Raw genomic sequence first — 24038 nt, 5'->3', positions numbered from 1 at the left:
GTAGATGTTTTTGAAATAGATGAGGATGTGTGTCTTACTATCTCATATTAGAAACGATAAGTAATGTCAAAGTTAATAAATATTTCTTTTTTTTTACAGAATGGCAGAGATTGACGAAAATGTCAAAAATGAAAAATCAAATACAGAAGAAAATGATATTGCAGGTAAAGTAATTTATTAATAAATAAATTATTGTATAGTCATAGACTTTCAGACATAATGCATTCCTTAAAATGTATAAAAATGCTGAACAATAGAGTTGTGTGTCATAAAGAAAATTCCATTCCTAGAAAGCCGAAAAGAAAAATTATAAAATCTTTTATTATGGTAGGAAAATTTTAGTTTTACTTTCATGGCAGTTATCCGTATAACACAGGAAAGTATTATAATCATGCCAAATTTCACCCTCTGACCAGATCAGATTTCAATGTTTTGAGACTTCTGAACCCAAAATAGTAAAAAGGGAAAAATTCTGTGAGAGGTGTTGGCATCTGTTTTGTTTAATAACTCAATATTGGATAAAGATTAAAAAATAAAATTTGGCATGGTAACTTCCTATATAAGGGCATTGATGCTATTAGCTTGCATTTTAATGATAAAAAGTCGAGGGGTCGTGTGTGATATCGCAAGTTGGATCAGACTTGAAGAAATTTCACTCATTATTGCCATTTACAATGTTTTAAAAAACTTATTCTACCTTCAAAATAAAGTCTTTTGCCTTTCTATAATAATTAATAATATGAAAGTTATTTTTTAATAAAATTTATTAACAGATTTTTATTTCTTGCTAATATGGCTTATTGTTTCTTAAACATAAATATTTTTCACTGCGAAAGTTATGTAACTCGTTGCTGAATTTTTACAGTAATTTGTACTATTCTGAAAGTATCAAAACTAGATTAAACATGAAACAGACAAAAAGTTAATTTTTTTACAAATTTGCTGAAACATAAATTCAAAATTTTTAACATTCTTGAAACCTTGTCATTATCAACTCAAAATTTTTGTTTATTGGTTGAAGTTAGGTGGCATAAATATTAAATTTAATAAATAATTTGGAATATTCTGGAAGTAAAGAATCCACCTGGAATGGGACTTGAACCCACAACTCCCACTTAGCATGTAGATGCATTGCCATTTACACTACTTGGACTTCCGTTTGATCTTCTCTTTCAGACATATTTAATTAAGATATAACCATCCTTGGTTACTTACGGCACCGAATGGGGAGCCTTCAGTGCTCACGTCCTATAATCACCTACTATGGCACTCAGTTGGCCATCACTTAAGTGATGGCTGACTAAGTGCCACAATAGGTGATTATAGGATGTGGGTGCTAAAGGCATCGCCAGGCACTGTAAGTAACGAAGGATGGTTGTATCTAAATTAAATATGTCTAGAAGAGAAGATTGGACAGTGGTTCAGATAGCATAACTGGCAATGCATCTGGACAGTAAGTGGGAATTGCAGGTTTGAGTCCTGCTCTGGGCCGATTCTTTTCTTCCAGAATATTCTAAAATATACAAATAATAACATCACAAAGCCCGAGTAGTATATAATAAATCACCAAACGATCGCCTAAATATCGGTCTATAATATGGCTAATTAAATGATTGGTATAAAGTAATTTGACACCAGAGGTAGACGTTAGGCGCCATCTCTTAAGTAAATTAATAATTATACTTAAATAAATAAATTATTAAATAAATTTAGAACCTTCTGGAATAAAAGAATTATAATTATTAATTTACTTAAGAGATGGCGCCTAACGTCTACCTCTGGTGTCAAATTACTTTATACCAATCATTTAATTAGCCATATTATAGACCGATATTTAGGCGATCGTTTGGTGATTTATTATATACTACTCGGGCTTTGTGATGTTATTATTTGTATATTTTAGAATATTCTGGAAGAAAAGAATCGGCCCAGAGCAGGACTCAAACCTGCAATTCCCACTTACTGTCCAGATGCATTGCCAGTTATGCTATCTGAACCACTGTCCAATCTTCTCTTCTAGACATATTTAATTTAGATACAACCATCCTTCGTTACTTACAGTGCCTGGCGATGCCTTTAGCACCCACATCCTATAATCACCTATTGTGGCACTTAGTCAGCCATCACTTAAGTGATGGCCAACTGAGTGCCATAGTAGGTGATTATAGGACGTGAGCACTGAAGGCTCCCCATTCGGTGCCGTAAGTAACCAAGGATGGTTATATCTTAATTAAATATGTCTGAAAGAGAAGATCAAACGGAAGTCCAAGTAGTGTAAATGGCAATGCATCTACATGCTAAGTGGGAGTTGTGGGTTCAAGTCCCATTCCAGGTGGATTCTTTACTTCCAGAATATTCCAAATTATTTATTAAATTTAATATTTATGCCACCTAACTTCAACCAATAAACAAAAATTTTGAGTTGATAATGACAAGGTTTCAAGAATGTTAAAAATTTTGAATTTATGTTTCAGCAAATTTGTAAAAAAATTAACTTTTTGTCTGTTTCATGTTTAATCTAGTTTTGATACTTTCAGAATAGTACAAATTACTGTAAAAATTCAGCAACGAGTTACATAACTTTCGCAGTGAAAAATATTTATGTTTAAGAAACAATAAGCCATATTAGCAAGAAATAAAAATCTGTTAATAAATTTTATTAAAAAATAACTTTCATATTATTAATTATTATAGAAAGGCAAAAGACTTTATTTTGAAGGTAGAATAAGTTTTTTAAAACATTGTAAATGGCAATAATGAGTGAAATTTCTTCAAGTCTGATCCAACTTGCGATATCACACACGACCCCTCGACTTTTTATCATTAAAATGCAAGCTAATAGCATCAATGCCCTTATATAGGAAGTTACCATGCCAAATTTTATTTTTTAATCTTTATCCAATATTGAGTTATTAAACAAAACAGATGCCAACACCTCTCACAGAATTTTTCCCTTTTTACTATTTTGGGTTCAGAAGTCTCAAAACATTGAAATCTGATCTGGTCAGAGGGTGAAATTTGGCATGATTATAATACTTTCCTGTGTTATACGGATAACTGCCATGAAAGTAAAACTAAAATTTTCCTACCATAATAAAAGATTTTATAATTTTTCTTTTCGGCTTTCTAGGAATGGAATTTTCTTTATGACACACAACTCTATTGTTCAGCATTTTTATACATTTTAAGGAATGCATTATGTCTGAAAGTCTATGACTATACAATAATTTATTTATTAATAAATTACTTTACCTGCAATATCATTTTCTTCTGTATTTGATTTTTCATTTTTGACATTTTCGTCAATCTCTGCCATTCTGTAAAAAACAGAAATATTTATTAACTTTGACATTACTTATTATTTCTAATTTGAGATAGTAAGACACACATCCTTATCTATCTCAAAAACATCTACTAACTGTCTATTTCATTAAGCAATTTTCATTTTAACAACTAAGTTGGTAAAGGTTCAAATATATGTTTATAGATTTTCAATGTACAATATGATGGTGGCTTCTAAAAGTAGCTGAAAACAATATTTTGTTCTATAAATCCTTTGCTGGATATTAAAGATTTGTTGTTATATTTAATAATGAACCTAGTACAGATTCAAAAATGAAACTGCAAACATAACAATAAATCAAAAATTAACTGTGTCATCAGAAGTATTATGGGATTAATTTCAGTTTTGGTTTTATTCCTCTTCCTGTTTTTAGAGAACTTTATCCAGATAATATCTTAATCTTTCAACAATGGACTAGTCGGGTATGGTTCTACCTCCAGTAATGGAGAATAAACGTGGGAAATTTTTAAAGTATTTTTCCATGCATTTTTTTTCATCACAGTTTCGGAAAAAGATTTTGTAAACAGTTATGTCTAGTAAAGAAAAGTCTTTTTTTATTGTTACATAATTCATTTTTTATGTGAATTTTTTTTGCAGTAGTTTTAGGCTAATTTTTGGTGATACCCCCAAAAGAATTTGATGACTATAGTTGTCCCTCACTACTGCCACATGATTGCCCTTGACGACTATAGTCGTCGCTCACTGCTGAGTGATTAAGTTTAAATATTCTCTATTTTAATCTGTGAATTAATGATACTTGTTTGCTATGAATATATACATGATGTTCAGTAGAAAAGCTTTCAGACTTATTTATGATTCTAGCAGACATAGAAGTTTGAAGCTGTGAGAGTATCAAATCCCAAAATTCTGACTTTTCAAGGTTAAAGTCAATTGTAACTTTAAAATTTCAACTGGTAACATGAATTGTGCAATGTATTGTTTCAGTGTAATTTCTGGTCTTCTCAATTTTAATCTGATTGCATCATCATATTTTGTATTAAAAATTCTTTAAAACAATGTAAAAACAAAATATTGATTACCATTTAAAATTATAACTGTTTTCATCTTTAAAGATCATAATACCAAAATAGCATAAGATTCTATTAATAAAGATCTATTAATACTCCCAAAGTTCCAAATTTCTATATTTGCCAGGATCAGATATATGAGTTATGCGAGATGGCCTTTCTGGGATGTAATTAAAGCACTCCCTCCTAATTAACACTGTCTAGAGATATTTAACAGTCCAAATGCAATCAAATTTGGTGACATTTTAAGATATGCATAAGATATTTGAATAAAAAACAAGTACTAAAACTCATCACTATGGTGATTTTATTTGTTGCAAGCAATAAACATTTTATTTGTACAAGACACTTATGCTATAGAGACCTTATTAATACTGATCAATGTGGTTTTGATTCCAAAGATATAAAGCCTGAAGGTGATGAATGGCATTCAATTACCAACTGTAACTGATTTGAAGAGATGTTTCTCACATGTAGTGTGATCCTGTCTTTCAAAGCTGCCAAATTTGTAATGTGTTCTTCATAAACCACACTTTTTAAGAGTTCCTGAAAAATAAACTGCCTTCTTTTGCTTGCAGCCAAAAGCCATAAGCATCATAGTAATGAGTTTTATTGCTACCTTTTTTACAGAAAGGTCATCTGTACGCTCTGAAATGTCATCATACAAATTTAGTTCCATTTGGACTGCTGAATATCTGTCTAGACTATTTTGAATAGGGATATTTTCATTACGATCATCTAGTATTTAATTATCATTAGTAAATCATATAAAATTCAACCAACATTAATTATTATAGTCACATTTTTATATTTTATTTTATTTAGGAATTCTCTAGATTAAAGCTTTTTAAACTTCTCCATTTGCAATCCACTTTTACCTGAGAAAATTTTAAAAATAGGTATACAAATAAAATCATTTAATGACAATAATCATAAAATAATTCTTTGATATACATATTACTTCACCATTTATTATCTTTTATTAAAGATAAAAACAGATTTGCATACTAATGAAATAGATGTGTTTGTTTACTTTTACATAAAGAACTGAATCTTGGCTGAATATTTGATATCGTAAAATGCAGGGCATCTTTAATGTTTCCAGAGTTGACTGACATTTTGATTTTATAATCGTCAATGCTGAAAATACCACTTCACATGAATATGTTGTACAAAATTTTACCGTTGTTAATTTTTCGTGACTCCCACATTGAGTTAAGCAATCCTATTTGTGGTCGTGACTCACAATTCAAGAAACCTGGTCTAGATATTTAAGAGTAAGTCCGTAAATTTCAGTGTTTTCAAGACTGAAACATAATAGGTTATCTTGTACTTAAGTTAACATTAAGCTTAAATATTCAGAGAATTCTATTTCAATGATCTCAAAATAATCCCATTCATATGATAATAAACAAATGTGCTTTATCATCAAAATAAAACTTTTTTTGAGCATTGAGTTTAAAAGATTTTGAATACATACTTAAAAAAACCTAGAAGATAATTGACATATTTAAACTTCTAAAATGTTATTTAGTTATTAATTTTAAATACATATATAAACAGAAGAAAAGAAAAATTGCATAAGGTGGAACAAAAATCAGTTAACTGTAATGATTATTTAGAAATGATTAGCACTGGTTTGAAACAGTTGCATGCTATTATTTGTGACTCATTTAGTTTTGACGAATGACTAAATCAAACACAGCATTCTGTGGTTTCTAAACCTGTTTTAACTGACCTTAAAATAATCTTAATACATTGTTGCAAAATACCTTTCTCGCTTTTTCTACCAAATTTTTAATTAAATTAAACAAACTAATGTTTTCAGCTATCTTAAATAGACATATATTTATAAAATAGCAGCGTACAGAGCAGGCCACTGCATCAAAGAGCTTTTACTCATTGCTCTAATGTCAAGGACACAACTACAAGAAATACAATGCATTAAACACATTGCCATAGCTCACGATTATAGCAGGAAGTTAACAGAAAGACTAGCTAACAAGATGCAGGGTAACATAGAAAAGGAAGTGGTAAATACAAGATCTCTAAAACAACAAAGAAAATGCATAGTGGTTGACTTTGACCTTTGATTGAGCCAAACTTATAAAATCATAGCCAAGAAGGTCAAAACAGATTTAGCATACAAACATCAATATATAAACTTCTTACCAATGCCAACGATAAATGCAACATATCCAGAACACTCAATACTCCTATGGGGTACACTCAATACTCCTAGAAAACGATAGGTTTAATATCAACAGGAAGTTAACATACATAGAGTCAACAAATAGATCATTAACAAAAAGGATAGCAGAGCATAAGGACAATACTTATTTACTAAAAAAATCATATACTTATAATTCGATTTGATGTTTATTTGATATTTATTTTTACTTTTCACTAGGTTTGTTAAATTTAAAGTATACAGTAATTGTAATTTTGTTTCATGTTTATTTCTGTATTTATTTATTTTGTTTTATTTCAAGTTTTTGTAAAAACCATGATGTCATAAGAATACGAGCGAAGCTTGAAGTTTCAAATCTTATGCTCTAACTGACGTTCCAAATTATGCTTAATTAAAAATTTGCTAGAAAAAGAGAGAAAGGTGTTTTGCAATAATATATAGAAGTTCTAATGTGATTATATGTACGAAATGAGTTAAAAAGATACGTTATAAGATTAATATCTTTATTTCGCATACAATAAATTGATTCTTTGGAATGCCAGCTCCTCTCAGTCCCAATACACAAGTATATAACCTGAGCCATACAAATCTTGATATAACAGCTCATTATTTACTCTATTATCGTGACACTACAAATTACTGAATATGATATATTTACAACAAATATACAACAAACTACAACTAGGTGCTTACAACTAACTAAATCTAAGTAAGAAGGAAGTATATAGACTGGAACAGGAATTAGAGTAAGGAGAGAAGAAAGTGGGTACCCAGTTTTCAATGGTAATCTTGGGGTGGTGAATTTCCAGAGCTTTTCTTCGTTGGGTCGATGGATGGTCCTTGTTCTCCTTCAATTTTCTTTAATGATAGTCTTGGTTTTTCAAAGATCCTTCTTGACTGAAGTTTCTAATATTCTTTCTCAGGTCGTCTTCCGTCCCTATATGCTGTCTAAATGCACTAGAGAACACACTTCATTGGTCAGGTTCTATCGAAGTCCCCACCAAGAATAATCCTTGTTCTCCCAACTTAGTCTTTAGGGTGTCATTCCTTTCTTTTGTTCTCAGGATTAGTCATTACCACCCAAGAAGAAAGAGTTAAAGAAAGAACATTCTGGAAAGGATAGACAAAGAAACAAACAAACAAACAAACAAAGAAACAAACAAACAAACAAAATAATTCCAATGAATAGTATATTCAGCCTCAGGCCTAATACCGAATATTCGGCCAAACTATTTGGCTTGATTAATGGTGCGCAAACCGCATTATGGCAAGGATCGCGCACCCTGTTCTGTATTGGCCCATTGTCACTATGCTTTACCAATCGTGTTAATTCTTGACAATTGTAGCAGACAGACCTGAACGTCATGGCAGTATGTGATAAGTGATGATATCAAATGTGGATAACAATGAAATGACCTACACATGTAAATAACAGAAAAAGAACAGAGAAGGACCACGAAGTGAAAATAAATATGAAATTAAGTTGATAACATAATTGAGCAAGACGAGGCAGCTTATTGGCACGAAATTTGTAGCTGTCAATGTCAAATAATTGTTCTCATAGATTTTTGAAAGCTAAATGCTTGTAATGAAAGTCACTTAGCGTCCTTTGATCTTTTACATAAATAAGCAAAAAATTGCACTTTCTTGAACTTGAAATGTATGTTCAGTTAATAAATCATTAATAAAAGTTATCAAAGTGATTAACTTACTGTGTTTTTGTTATTTCTTACTCCTGTTTTTAGGTATTCAATCGAATAGTGAAACATAGGCCGAATACTAAATAGTAACCAAATATTCGTTGCATCATTAATATATATACATATATATACAACATGGTGGAATGCCACACTAGCTTACTGCACATAAAATCTTAATACAACTTGGTTAACTAATTTAGGTCATCCCATACATAATAAAAAATAAATAATTTAAATTTTTTATTGAAAAATTAAAATAACTTTACTTGATTTTTATGCTGAGAAATTAATAACAGAAACTATAAAAGCAAGAACTCATTTTATACTGATTATTCTCAATTGAAAGAAGTGAGGAATTGGTCATACAATATAAAATATTTTAGGAAACTTTATGACCAAAACATAAAAAATACATTAACTATTTAGTTGCTAAAATTTAAAGTATTTTAATTTTTAATTAATATATAATTAGTACAACAACAAAATCTACTAGATTTTTATGTTATATTTTAGCTGGTTATAATTTAATCAGAAATAAATTTGACTCTACTAATAGATGAAGTCACCATTCTATGATTATTTTAATAATTAACGCACAATGATGACTTCACCTACCTTTATGGTGCCAAAATTTGTTTAATAATTAATTCCTACATATCTAAATAGAGATTCTGAATTATATATAATTAATGTAAATCTTTAATGACACACTCTGTCAAATTTTATTGTATTCTAAGTTATCTTGGTATTAGAAGGAATGTGGTAGCCGGCAGAGGTCTTACGACTCACATTGGTGATCTAAATACTGTTATATGTACCTCTTTACTTACTTTATAACTGAATGTATCTACAATAAGTCATCTACGGATCTACAAATCCATCTAAGAACTTACATAGATTTGTAGATATGTGGTTTTGAACATAAATAATAAATGGTAAAAGTTTTGAATAAAAGAATATTTTCTCAAAGCTTTTTTTTTGTAAGCATAAACAGTTTACCTTTAATTACTCTTTAAAATGAATACACAATGGAATCTTTCAAAAACAGATGCTTGCAAAACTGAAAAAGCTTTTATAGAGAGGTGTCTGTGCAAAAGATCCTGTAAAAATTACAATTAAATGAAACATTCTTTAAATGTAACTTGTACTATTTTTATTTATGAACATATAATATACATACCATACAAAAGATAGTAATACAACTGATCTAGAACTAAAAATAGATGAATTATCATAAGAATACAGTTGCCAACATTCTGCTGTAAAAACCTCTAGATCTGAAATTTTCCCTAAAACTAACAGATTTCCCTTGAAAACTGAAACAAGTTCCTTCAAATAGTTTTGCTCCATGTGCAATGTCTATCTAAAAAAATATTAGCATTTTGACAATCCAGAAAATCACAAATTTTCAGTTTAGGGGAAGGCAGCTTGGACACAGTTGAGCAAAAGCATCATGTGATAAAGCAATCTACTCTGAAGCTTGCTGTGGAGTGGTCATGAGTCATGTAACTATAAACATACAATGCATAAAATCAAAACTAGCACTATGAAAACAAGAAATTTTACAAACGTTTTGGTCTATATAGAAATAGACATCATCAGGTAAATGATATAGAACAAAATGGCTAATGAAAATCGAATGCTTTTTTTAGATGTTCCAACTGATTATGTAATTAGAATACATTGGATTTAATATAGGATTATAATATTTCAGCGACAAATAGGCACTTTCAAAAGTCACATGACTTTTAAAAGCTCCTATTTGTTGCTGAAATTCTACTAAGCAGTATGGACAGACTTTACATTTTTCTCCTAAATTAAGGGGTAAAAAATCCCAAAGTTGGCATTATTGTAAAAGAGGGGCATACTATTTTTTTTAAAAACTTCAGTTACCGTAAGTTTGTTTTTTACATAATTTCATAAATCATATAGTCCCAAGGATTATTTACAAAACCCAAAATTGTTTGTTTGGTTATTGTTTTTTACAATTAATTGTAGCAATCTGCTTCCCACTATGCATAATTAAATCTTGTGCTAGCTTTGTACAATCTGCATTAAAAAGACTGAAAAATAACCACTGATAACAGAAGGAAGCTTCACTTCCCATTATGCTATTATATTACAATCAACTCCACACAATTTCCTGCAAACAACTTTGAATTTGACATTTTGTTGCTTTCAGAATTTTTCAAGCAATCCATTTGGGACTCCGTAGCCACAATATCTGATTCAAATGCAAATTGTAAAGCTTTGGATTATATGATCATCACTGCTATAGGAACATTCTGACTTTTGATTCTGTAAAACCATTTTTGTCAATCAGTGCACTATTCCTAACTTGCAACTATTGGATTTACTACTTGTTATTACAGTGCTAATAAGTGAGCAGTTCTCCCGTCCTTCCTCTCCTCTGCATAATTCTGAGAGCTCTCATTCTTCATGAATCATTTTCCCATGAGGACGATCCTTTTGTTTTCTAATGTCTTTTGACCCAGGGTGAAACAGGTAGCTGCCAGGGGCGTGCCGTGACATTTGACTATAGGGAAGCTGTGTTTCTATAAGAAGCCGACATCCAGGGACAATCAGTCAATTGCGCGTCAGTGATGGTCTAGGGTCCATTCGTATCGTTTATTCGATAAGCCAGTAAAAACCGTAGACTTCTCTAAATGCATTTTTAATATCACAATTACATTCCGAATCGCTAGCCACGATATAAGGGCTACAATTAAAAATAAAATAATAAAAACTTACTCGGTGAAATAAAATATGTGATGGATGTACCGGTACATACAAAATATTCTTCAATTATATGAATATACTTTAAAGAAATTATAATTAAATATAGCTTTGCAAAGAAACGTACATAAAAATATAAAATATTCTTTACTTTTTAAATCTTAAAACAATGCACTTAGTCAAGTAGCTCCCTACGAGTGGCTAATGAATGGAATCGAAGACGGTTGCAGAGCGTGCATGCACGCACTGCCAAATCCCCAGGGTGCCGATACCGGTCAATTCAAATACCTCTTTTGTCGCATCATTAGTATATCTGAAAGGACGCGACAGGGCTGTTGTAGATTTTAAACGTTTCTCACCATAGCTGTAAAAATCTAAATACTCGTATGTTAAACATAATAGTCATTTGTTTTCTAACTAATTCGTTTTAGGACCAGGTGTTGTCCACGGAAATTTCCAAAATTTACAACTTTTCGGTCACTCTCGTCGAACTGGAAAAATTTCTGTCTTTATTACATCTAATACAGTATTTCGAAGAAATCAGTCCCCACTGTACTCGGCTATAGATTGGGTCGGTTAAGCTTTTGTTTAAGTAATATTCCGGCTCTTTCATCGGGGTTTTGTTTATGTCCCCAATTCCCTAATCGCTTAATTATTTAACTAATTCTTAAGTAGAAATAAGTCAAAACCAGTTATTTTGTACTCGAATATTTGTAGTCTCGGGAAAAAAGTGGAAAGACAAATTTTTATGACAAACGGATACATAAATCGTAAATTTAAGGAAAATAAATTCTAGAGCTTTTTCTGTACCTGGTGCATCTCTCTCATTCATTAAATTTAGTTGTAAATGACGCTGTCGAAGTAACGGTTAATTTTTTAACATTATACAAGAATTGTACACGTTTTTTTCTACATCCCCTTAAAGATGGGATGTACGAAATCGTAATATCACTGGTTTAACATCGAAATCCGTGAGTAATATAAAATCGGAAAGCGGAATAAATATATCAAATATTTTAATGGATTTTTTTAACTCCTGTCAACTATACAGAACTATCGTAAAAACATACCAGTAAATTCTTATCGGTTGGGTTAAGTTATAAATCTACTCGTTATTCACGTAATCGAAATATCTAGTGGGCAGGCGGCTAACAGCCCAGAACCGGTCCTTGATAGAATTGGAATCTTTATATGTGTGCAGCTTTCACCCAAGGTCGTAGGCTTCCACCGGCTAAACCGGGTGAGGTTGGTGTTCTGTAAAGCGCATGCGCAAATCTGGCTTTTCGTAATCTGAAAATACAGGAGATTACACTCTGCCACTAATATTCTAATATACAATAGCAATTTTTTTTTTGGTTTTTTCCACGTGTAGTATAGAAATTTGTAATAAGATACATAATGCGGTTATAATAAAATATTGTGCGATTATTTTCATATAATTAAAATTAATATTTATTTATTTTTTAGAGAATACGAGGGAAGCGGCGCTTCCAACGCTTCTAATGACGGCACGCCACTGGTAGCTGCATATCTCCATTTACTGTTCTATATATGTGTATAAAACATATTGAAGTTAAAACCATTTACAAAAATATATATTTTTGAGTCTTTTCTTTATCCATTAACACAACCACAGAAGTAACAGTTACATTGGCTTGATGAAAAACTTCATTTTAAAAAGACAAATAATAATAGATAAAAATTCACAAAGTTAAAAATGATATCAAACGTCAGCCTTTTATTAGAGGATCTGACTTCAATATAGAAGATATCCTGAGTCATCATGAAAATTAATTATATGCAAATAAAATAGAAAACTCAACTACCACTAGAGGGCTAGAACCAGTTATAAATAGGCTAAGGACTTGATGGTATGGTGAGAAAATGTACCTTTGTTTTTAATTAATATAAAAACATCAAATCCTCTAATAAAAGACTGACATTTGATATCATTTTTAACTTTGTGAATTTTTATCTATTATTATTTGTCTTTTTAATGAAGTTTTTCTTCAAACCAATGTAACTGTTACTTCTGTGGTTGTGTTAATAGATAAAGAAAAGACTCAAAAATATATATTTTTGTAAATGGTCTTAACTTCAATATAGAAGATATCCCGAGTCATCATGGAAATATATAAAACATACAAAAACAAGGACTGACTACATCATGCAACTGTCAGATTGTAAGGTGTATGTGTGTAGCATACACATACACCTTACAAACGTTTACACAAACAACAGTAATTTCATGCATATAACACACATTGGCATATACCCCCAGAAAATTGCAAGAATGAAAATAAAACCCTCAAATAACCCACCCCACCATATACCATGTTCCTCCAAGGGTGACCATTGAAAGCAAGATAATTATTGGTGTTCAGAATTGCAATTTCAAGCATTAAAATATTGCATTTGTTAACAAATCATTGTAGATATATTAATATGTAAAAAAAATCAAATCTATATTATTGCGACATTGCAACAGTGCCGGGCTGCAATTTTTAATCGTATTTTAATTTAAAACATCAAGTGACTTTTATTTGTATATAGTTAATTGGAGCTTCCAGCACAATCTTGTTGCAATTTTCATCTATCTAAATCCATTCTAGAGATTGAAGGACAGACGGATGGATGACCAGCGGAAATGGGAAATCTAGCCTAAGTGTTCAATAATAATTATATTAATTTCTAGATTATTCTAACAATAATTTGAATCAAATTTAATAAATTTTTTAGCTTTTTCTTAATAATTATTAAGTTTAATTCAAAATAATAATTAACAACATCAAAACTAAAGATGACATGCTTTTTTTTTAAAACTCTGTAATGGAGACATCTGTCAACCCTCGTACTCACTGGTGACCCTGTAATTTGATTTCATGTGTTTATGAACATTCCCAATTATGTACATTATTTGAGTGTAAAAATAAATAAATACAATTTATTTTTATTTTATAACTAATTTCCTTCGTCCAGTAATAATAATAAATAAATTAAACAAAAAATAATTTTATTATTTATATTAAAATTATTTTAAATTATTAATTTTGTGGGCATCATAAATTACTTTTAGAATTTTGTCATGAGTTAACGATTTTAATATTTGTCCAAAACTTTTAACATTCTTTTGTTTTAACTCAAGACTAAAATTTAACATCACTGTATAATCAGGTTATATGTTGTTTTCTGTCAGGTTATGTGTTTGAAAGATATAACCTGAGAGTTGTCTGCATAAAATTACAGAACACTATAAATATAACATTTATATTTAACTATAAGAGAAATTAGTTCATTACAAAAAAACATTTAATTACAAACAATACTTGATTCTTGGACATTGGGCTTTTGTACCATGTGCCTTTGTTATCTGTAAATCATTTTTAGTGTTCCAAATTCACACTTTTGCACATTTTCAGCCAACAGACAAAAACTTCAACCTATTGTACAGTGGTACCGGTACATTCTGTCAGTTTTAATAAAATCAAAATCATTTATGAAAATAAATTTTTATTGCTTGTTTTCTATTTAATCTGATTTCTAAATAACATTCTAAGCATTATAATATAGCTACTGAATAAACAAACTTTCCTACCTTAAGATGTTTTATAAGTTTTATTTCTCTAGAACAGAACTATTTTGTAAGAATGAAATGTATCATGAAGAAAAGTCAGGGAATTGCCTGGACTAAAAAACAAATATGGTTTAAATAAAACTTAAACGTAACATAGAAGCAATTTTTCCTATAATATTTAGAGCTTCTTTAGTTACTATCATGATTTAAATAAGATTTTGTTAATGTAAATAAGATAATTATATGTAAATAATGTAAATAAGATTTTTATTATATAAAAATCTTATCTACATTTTACACTACAATACAAATACAACACAGTAAAACCCTTCTAAAAAGGAAACAAAAAATATACAAGGAACAGGTTTTTCAGTGTTTTTTTTTTATTCTGTGCCCTACGGGGCATTAAGATGGCCTCTTTTTAGCAAGCCCATTATAGATTTGGCCAAGCCTCCAAGTAGTGAGGGACAAAAGCCAACATATGTAGAAGGGAAATTCTCAGAAAAATTCCTAGTATTTTTTTTATCTGTCCAAAATCAACCCTTAGTTGCTTGGCCATCCAGCTATCATATTTTTTTTTTGGTATGAGAAATGTAACTTAACCTGGATATACCAGAAAATGAAGTCCATTTGTAAACAAGTGAGTAAACTCACTTCTAGGCATAGTAACTACAGTAACTCGTAGCAAGTATTTGGAAATAAGTTGATTTACATTTTGATAATTACAGAGATTAAAATAAATGATTAGTTAGAACATTAAAATTCCTTGAGAAATCAGATTGTAGAAGAACTTGGTCTCCGTATTACTTCAATGCAATTAGAATTTCTGATTATACTAGTTCTTGATACTTAAATTGTCTTGTTTGTCATATGGACTCAAAACATTGCATCTAAGAAGTATTTCAATGCCTATCATTTTCTTAGAACAATGAGAACTTATTGCAATCAATTAATTCTCAGTTTTTGCATTCAAATATGCCCATCTTTAGCTGGAATCACTTTAAATTAATTTAAATAAAGCTTAATAATAAAATTTCTTTATTATACTCTAATAATAAAGAAAATTTACTCTAAAAATAAATTTAACCATGTGACATTTATCTGATGTAGTTTAAAGGTGAAAAACTAACACCTGTTCGAAATGGAAAAGTATTATGCAATTCTTGTTTTTATTCTATTACGATTTGTAATATTCATATCAAATTCTAGCAGAAACTAAAAAAACCTCCAAATAGTATAAAAGTGCTTAATATTTAAATTTTATTTAAGCCATATTTAAGTTCTTTTTTATGTTTAATTCAATGTCATTTTTGTAGCAAATTACTTTCTGTTCTCCTTTTGTAATTCCCAAAACTTGAATGTGACACTTTACTATACATATTTAAATTGTTTTATTTTCATTACTACAAAGATTAAAAAAATAAATAACGAGAAAAAAACTCCAAATACTGAACAAAATAAGAAAAAACTAATTGCGTGATATAGCACATATACTGTAAACTGATATATATAGATAACGAAAACTACGTAAACTTATTCTCAAATTGCTTAATTGTATTGAATGATCTTACATTCACAATTTCAAAATTTAATATTAAAAATACAAACTAATAACTTCAACATTCATTCTAAAGTTTTCCAGATGTTTGACAACTAACATCTGCTACTGCCATTTAAAAAACTGAGTTGCAATTTAAATTGTACAACAAGCAATTATTTATTGTAACATCATCACAATGATGGGCTGCAACTTTTAATTTATTTAATTTAAAATATATGCTCTCCATCTCAAAATAATAGTGTCTTGTCCCTGTACATCATACCTTTCCATTAACAAAGGAGTTGTGCCAGTCATCTATTAACTAACTGCTTTCAGGGGAAAAGTTTGGAATAGAAATAATGTGACTTCCGGTTTACATCAAAAGTTCATATATAGTTAATCGCAGCCTCCTACCCACCAACGTTTCCACATTTGGTCTCGGATTTCATCTATCTAACTCCATTCTCGAGATTAAGGAAAGACAGATAGACTGACAGGCAGATGACAGTGGTAATTTATAGCTGTACAATTTTTTAGAATTGCGGCCTAAAAATGTCAACTGAAATTATAATTTTTATAGATGGCTAAAAACCTAACACATAATATTAGCACTTTATAATGTAAACTAAGTTTCACAAAACCTTTCACACTTTTTTTCTAGCAGTTTTTAATCCATAAGATAGGAGAACAAACATTTTTGGCCATTTTAAATGGCCTTCTTCAAGTTCTATAACAGAAGAAGGTCTATAACAGGGGTGGCCAACACGAGGCCCGCGGGCCGCATGCGGCCCGCCGGGAGTCATGTTGCGGTCCGCGGAGCTAGGTCAAATGAATGTAAATGTTAACTTTATTGTAGATATCACCAAAAGGACATTACCTCATGAGTTATTCGTATCATGTATTTTTAAATTATAGCTAAGAGAAATTTGAAATATCTCTCATTTTTGGAAAAATTTATAGATTTTTAACTATTTCAAATATCCCGCTATTTGACACTCAAGGTTACTTAGTTTTTTGTCCGACGCTAAGTGTTGATAAAATTTAATATGAGACTTCAACTTCAGCTATATATGTTCTGTGGTCTTCGGCGTTTTCGGGAAGCTCGCAATGCTGTCGGGCTCATACTCATAACTACTTTCAGTCCAACTTGACAAAGTTCCGTGTTATTCTGTAGTTTTGTTTTATTATCGTCAATGCATCTGGAGAGATTTTGCAATCGACGTTAAAATACATGTTTAACATATTTATAATTACAGTTCAAACTACTTTAACCAAGTAGCCTGTCTACCATATCGATTCTATAAGTAAGTAAACCCTGAAACGTTGGAGAAATTCCATCAAGTTTGGAAGAGTTCTATGAAACGTATTTGGACAAAGATAAACATCCTGCGTTTTACAAACATGCTCTGTCGATGGTTTCGCTATGTGGAAACACTTATGCGTGTGAACAGCTTTTTAGTCGCATGAAGTACATCAAATCATAAGTGAGATCAAATTACTGCGTGTATTGGAAAACTGCGTGTAGCGACAACATCAATGGAGATCAATTTTGATGCACTTAGTTCTGTAAAACAAAGTCAGATGTCTCCCTTTTAAATATTTTTAAATTGTCTAATAAATATGTTTGATTCTCGGTTATGTTTTATTTTCTTCAAAAAAATAAATATACCTATTTTTTGTGTTTTTTTACATTAAACCAAAAAAATGTTTGACCACGATCTCACCTACTGGGAAGCGACGATGTGGTTGAACTGTAGCACGCTTGCTTGTTTACTTTAATTAAAAAAAAAAAAAAAAATTAGGTGCGTGGCCCGGCAGGAAATATTATTTCTGAAATTTGGCCCGCCTTCTGAAAAGGTTGGCCACCCCTGGTCTATAAGAAGGTCTATGACAGAAGAAGGCCATTTAAAACAGCCAAAAATGTTTGTTCTTCTATCTTATGGATTAAAAACTGATAGAAAAAAGTGTGAAAGATTTTGTGAAACTTCGTTTAAGAAGTTCTAGTTTTCCGTGCATGGAACTTTAGAAAGAAAAGCAAAAATTTAAACTTAATTAATCAGTTGCATTTATTTACTTTTAAACAGTTAACCTAAAACAGTGTGCAAGTGTTAAGAATTTGATTTTTTTAAAATAATTATATAGAAAATTTATTTTGAAGATAATCTATTATTGAAATATTCTAATTCCTCTATGACACATAAAATCATGAAGTAAATAACATACTTTTGTCAGACTAAAACAAGCAATTACATATCAAACTGGCCTGAAATGTGCTAATAATTGAACAGTACAGCTGGATTCTTTAAGATACTGAGTAATTTGGACTACAAATTAGTGGTTAAACAGACATCTCATGTTAGTAATAAAACTGATGAACATACTTATGCCTTATTAGTACAATTAATAAATATACAGCCATTTGGCATTAATTTAATTATCTGTAATGACAGGGATAAATTTTCTAATATAGAAAAATCAGATGTCTATATGATTCCCTGCAAGATTTAAGCCCTGGTTATAGAATTTTTTTACATAGGGGTCACAACCAAAAAATTACTAAATCCTTTAGAAGAACACCAAGGTGACAGACATCTTAACTAATAGGCTTTCCACTGACCTAGGAATGTATTGGAACATGCTATTATGCCATTATGGTTGGAAGCTCTCTGCTCAAACCATGTACAGATCATAAAGTTATTTTTCTCTGGGAATCTTTTTATACAACAACATTAAGTTCATGCAATAAGTCTACAACCACTTGTCAAGATACTGGCTTAATACGTAAATAAATCACTACCACCGCCAATACGAATAAGCAACAAAAACGAAAAACTCTTACTGTAACTAACATTTTCTTCCATTTGTAATGAACATCGATTGTTTTTTGTTTTTGCTGGTTATTTGTGTTGGTGATGTGATTTATTTAAACCTATGCTTGAACTCACTGAATTATGGCTGTTGCTTTTCAAAACTTTAAATTATAATTTATACATTTAACTCCTTTATATTTTCTAAAATATTTCTTAAATGTTTCCTTTTTACATTTATATTTTATACATCCTTTCCTATTCACCTCACATTGCTTTCACATGCATTCAAAAAATAATTTCATTAAGTTTATTGTGCGAATTTCAATTAAGAACTGGTATTTAAAATTCATTAGCATATATCTGTTTAAAAGTTTGTACTTATTCTAAATATGTTCTATTTTGTCTGAAGATCACATTTGCAAAATGCTGAAAATACTTGCATACATTTGGATTAAACTAAATTAAAGTCAAAAAATTGCATATTTATTAATTACAGAAAATACAAGTTAAGGTTCTGAACACAAACCTGATCTTTTTCCAGAATATTCTTAATTAATTAATTTTATTTCTAATGATTAAATATTATATGAGATGGTGGTTTAACTGCTTACCTCTAGTCAAAATTTTTTAGTATCTTAAAACTAATTAGCCATTTTGTTCTCTGAAAAAGAATCATTCGATCAAACAAGAAAACAATTCCAAAAATTCTGTTAACAAAAATCGAAACTTTAAAAATTAGAAAAATGTTTAATACGTGAATTTATATACAAGGTAACTCAAAAGTCAGTTAACTGAGCTATACAGTGTATTCTGACTAATCCAACTATTTCTGCTTATTTTTCAGCTTAATGTTCCAGGTAAAAATAAATCAGATTATTTTTTAAAATCGTCAAAAATTTGTAAAATGAATATGTACTGTACAACACATTTTAATATTTTAGATATGTTATCAAATACAATGTAAAAACTAAAATATAGCCTATATCTGTCTGGTCCAACAACTTTATTTCTTTGTAAAACAAACATTTTCAATCTAAGATTTTCCTCAGAAATTATTGAAAATTGTAATACAAATGCCTTCAATCTTTTCCTAAGATTCCTGAGGAATTAGAAGAAGAATTGAATACCTGGGGAAGATCTTAGAAGAAGATAGAAAATGCTTGTTTTATACCGGACTAGATAAAGACACTGTACTTTTATATATTTGTGTGAAGTATTTGCTCTATATACTCCATATCTGCCTGTACTCCTTTATAACTTTCTATTAGCCCTTATATCCAAACAACCATATACAATAATTATTTTGGATGAATGAGTACACACTGTCTCAGCCAATTGGCTTTTGGGCCACTTTGTATAAATAACATGTAGCATCTGAAACTTTGCATTCTAATTGATTCCCCAAAATCATTATCGAGCAATACATCATAAACCGAAGTCCACAAAAAATCATAGATTCGGTACCACAGTCGAGAATCTACCAGAGTTCAGACTACGTGAAGCAGCCAACAAAACAGATACAGAAATTCATAAAGTATAATAGAAAATTAATATTAAACGAAAAATCAGAGTTGTAAATGATAATTAAACATTCTCTTAGTTTAATAAAAATTATTAAACTAAAAAAATATTTATAAATTATATACCATAAACCTTATTCTTTCAATTATATATTAAAAATATCACAGATATTTATAGATTATCTTAAATTTCTTAACACACATTCGAACAAATCTAAAAATTATCCGAACGCACAGCACAGACAATACAAACGTAGGAGCATAATATGACCGATTAGTGCCTTACGTACAATACCTCATATGCATATTTATATATTAGATATAAGAGTTTAATATGAAAATGTGGTATTTTCAAACATTGTTATATCCTTTACGCTGTTATAATATTTATAAGATTATTTAGAGTTTTCAACACATAATTTTGTACAGAAATGCAAATTTAAGGCAGAATGTATGATGCGTAGATAAACACAACAAGTACACAGTCGACCCCCTATAACACTGTTGATTTTTCCGTTTTATATGAATTCCATGTTGTACGAGTCACTTAGATTTTACAAATACGTGTGCCGGGCTGTGAACGGCTCACATATTTGTAAAATCTAAGTGACTCGTACAACACGGAATTCATATAAAACAGTGTTATAGGGGGATCGACTTGTATACACATCAACGTTAAAAGCATATGATCCACGTGTTCGCTACATGTTGAAATTGACATATTTTGAATAAACGAGAACGGTTTTCAATAGAATAACGTGAGAAATCGGTAGAATTTTGCTCGATTTTATAAAATCGACGACTTGTTAGCACAGGCCATTGTAGTTAAGCGGGCGATTATCCAAGCATGCAACGAACCGTCGATAACAAATGACTTTTAACGCGCAAAATTCAGATAATATCTTAAATATATGTCTTACCTGAGTTAAATTCGGTTAATTTTAAATGTTTAATGGTTTTTTTTCCTTCCCCTGCTCTCGAAAGTAATAAATTTAAAAGACTTCAACGAAACTACAAACCATGCGATGCTACGAAAATCGAGAGCGAAGTTTACAACTTTCTACTACTGTCACCTGGTGTTAAAAACATGACTAATTCATTTTAAAACTTTCATATCGATTGCTTTTATTTTATTTATTTATTTTAAAAATTTATTTTTAGCAACTTTTAATAACTTTTACTATATTTTATTAAATATTTTTAAATCGATTTGTTTTAAATATTTTATTTTTTGTTGATATTTTAAATTAATTTCCCTGTCGATATGGATTCTTGAATTATCGTCTGAAACACAATAAATAACTCTTTCTCTTATTTTTCTTATTACTTAAGAAAGGAAATTTATACTTTTTTTTACAATAAAATGTCTTAAAATTTTATTTTATTAATATGATATATAAAACTTTAAAACTTTAACATTTTTTTAAAAATCTCTAAAACGTGAACGTCGAACGTCGAGCGCCGCTATNTCTGCATAAAGGAATTGCAGGTAATTCGGGATTGTGTATGGCTATCTCCCAACAAAGGATTATTGGCCTATTGTTGATAGATTGCACACCATGCCAACAGTTTCTGGGGATGACCACTGATGTCATGGATCGTATGGGATACTCGGGAATCATATACATTATGTCTGACAAGTGAGTCAAATAAAAACATGCTTCATCGGAAAAAAACGTACCAATGAAAATCCGACGTTTATCATTTAAATAGACATTCATCAGATTTGCGAACGACATTCTTACACGTTTGGCATGCAGAACTTGAAAAATGAATCTTGAAGTGAAAGATGGAAGATCTTCAGCAACATCCAGTGGTTAAGCTATCATAGATGAAGACTACGAAACTAAATAGAAGCCCTTTTGGCTCCCATTCTTGACAAAATGAACCCCGATCGACCTAGGAATAAAGTATGTAATCTTACATTAAAGTACTAGGGTGTTATCAGAAGGACCCCGAAGAGGCCACGAGTTAACAGGAGGGCTTTCATTGGTATGTTTGCTTCAGGATTTGCTCCAAAATTTGAAGCTCTGCTACCGGTCACATCGTCAACGGTAACTCTTCTCGAAAGACAACAGACATAAAGATTTCTTTGTTGGAGAATCAATAACAAGCGCAAATATCGGAAATGGGTCGCTTCCATTTGCATCTACCTTTCGCTACCCGCTATAGGTTTACCAATTACACTACTACAAAAGTACTTCACATATCTAATTATTGATCTTTTTACATGCTACATCTAAAGCATTATTTGCGTAGTTTTTCGAGATTTGAGTTCTAAATACGATTCAACACAGATCATCTACTCTTATGTCAATGACTACACCATTTAAGCAGATGCATTTTTGAAAGTGTTGCAGATGTGTTAGGAAACTTTCAGCTTATAAAAAGTTTACGGAGTTCTCATTAACTGTGTTCCTGCTTGATCCATTTAGCTGGATCATATAAGAATGCAGCTGACGGTTGCATTATTTTTATTGTCTATACATATTAGCGAGGTTGCGGCCGAAGTTTTCATCTCTAAAACGTGAACGTCGAACGTCGAGCGCCGCTATCCTGTAAGCGGCGCTCGACGTTCGACGTTCACGTTTTAGCGACGAAAACTTCGGCCGCAACCTCACTATTACTGCTGGAGTGGCGACGTGAAAGCCAGTCGGTCTCTCTCTAAACGATCCGTGTTCGGCCCCAATCTTTTTCATTTTAAAAAGGTTATTATTAAAATTCAACGATTTATTTATATATATATTTAATCAGAAAAATATTTAAATAATTTCATTTGTAAAATTCAGCAGCATAATTTTATTAATAAAGAATATTGAGGAACATTGGACATGATTACTGAGGAAATGTTTATATACACGACGGTCGGATGCTCGATGATGTTGAGATCTGGGTCTGGGAGACCCAAAATCGAATCCGAAAATAAAAATACTCAGGACTTTTTTAGAGTTGTTTTTCCCAGATATATAGGGTACCGCTCTTTACCACTCAGCTGCTTCATTTGGTCCTGGTCGAATCCATAATGGGCTTGCTAAAACAGAACTTAGCGCTCACAGGGCGGAAAAAGTTAACGATTTGTTAAAATAATATTTGAATTTGAAATTAAATTATATTTGATAAAATAATCTATCTACGTCGAAAAGGGAACTTCCTTTCTCCGAAAATAATAGGTCGAATGCGATGTCTCACTGGTCTATCCGCAAGACCGCCGGACTTCCTTCACGTGTCGGAAGTCGACGTTTCTAATTATTCTTTCTCCACTCGGGAAGGAACTAACTCGCGAGTTACAACGCAAATAACATATTCTAGATATTGCTGATTCTGGAAATCTTACCGATTCTCTAGATAAATAACGGCTATCCTCGGTGAGACGGGAGATATAGCGGAACCGACCCCGTTCTCGCATATTCGTATTTTATTTATGATGAAAACAATTAATAAGTATGCATAATATCTAATAGAATATAAAAATACCTTCGAAAATTTCGGTATTGTCATCAATTTACACGTTTAAAAGATTAAATTTTTTGTTATCTGATAGTCTGAACAAGTAATCTTTTGTGTACACTTTTCATTGGGCTGCAACTTGAAAAATT

At 30.6% G+C, this 24038-nt stretch overlaps 1 protein-coding gene across 1 annotated transcript in view; it reads right to left on the bottom strand.

The window, feature by feature from the left end:
• The window catches only part of LOC111632739, a 57893-nt gene extending 36395 nt beyond the window's left edge, over positions 1-21498 (bottom strand). Inside the window, exons 1-2 of the mRNA XM_023377253.1 lie at positions 21363-21498; positions 3253-3317 (exon numbers count right to left, since the gene is read on the bottom strand). Coding sequence (XP_023233021.1) covers positions 3253-3316 — 64 coding nt within the window. The 5' untranslated portion in view covers position 3317; positions 21363-21498. The remainder of the gene's footprint in view (positions 1-3252; positions 3318-21362) is intronic.
• Positions 21499-24038: the final 2540 nt, after the last annotated feature.

Source organism: Centruroides sculpturatus, unplaced genomic scaffold (genome assembly GCF_000671375.1).
Source record: "Centruroides sculpturatus isolate CEXI.00-Female unplaced genomic scaffold, Cexi_2.0 scaffold239, whole genome shotgun sequence".
Taxonomy (NCBI): Eukaryota; Metazoa; Arthropoda; class Arachnida; order Scorpiones; family Buthidae; genus Centruroides; species Centruroides sculpturatus.
This window is presented reverse-complemented; position numbering and strand designations above follow the sequence as displayed.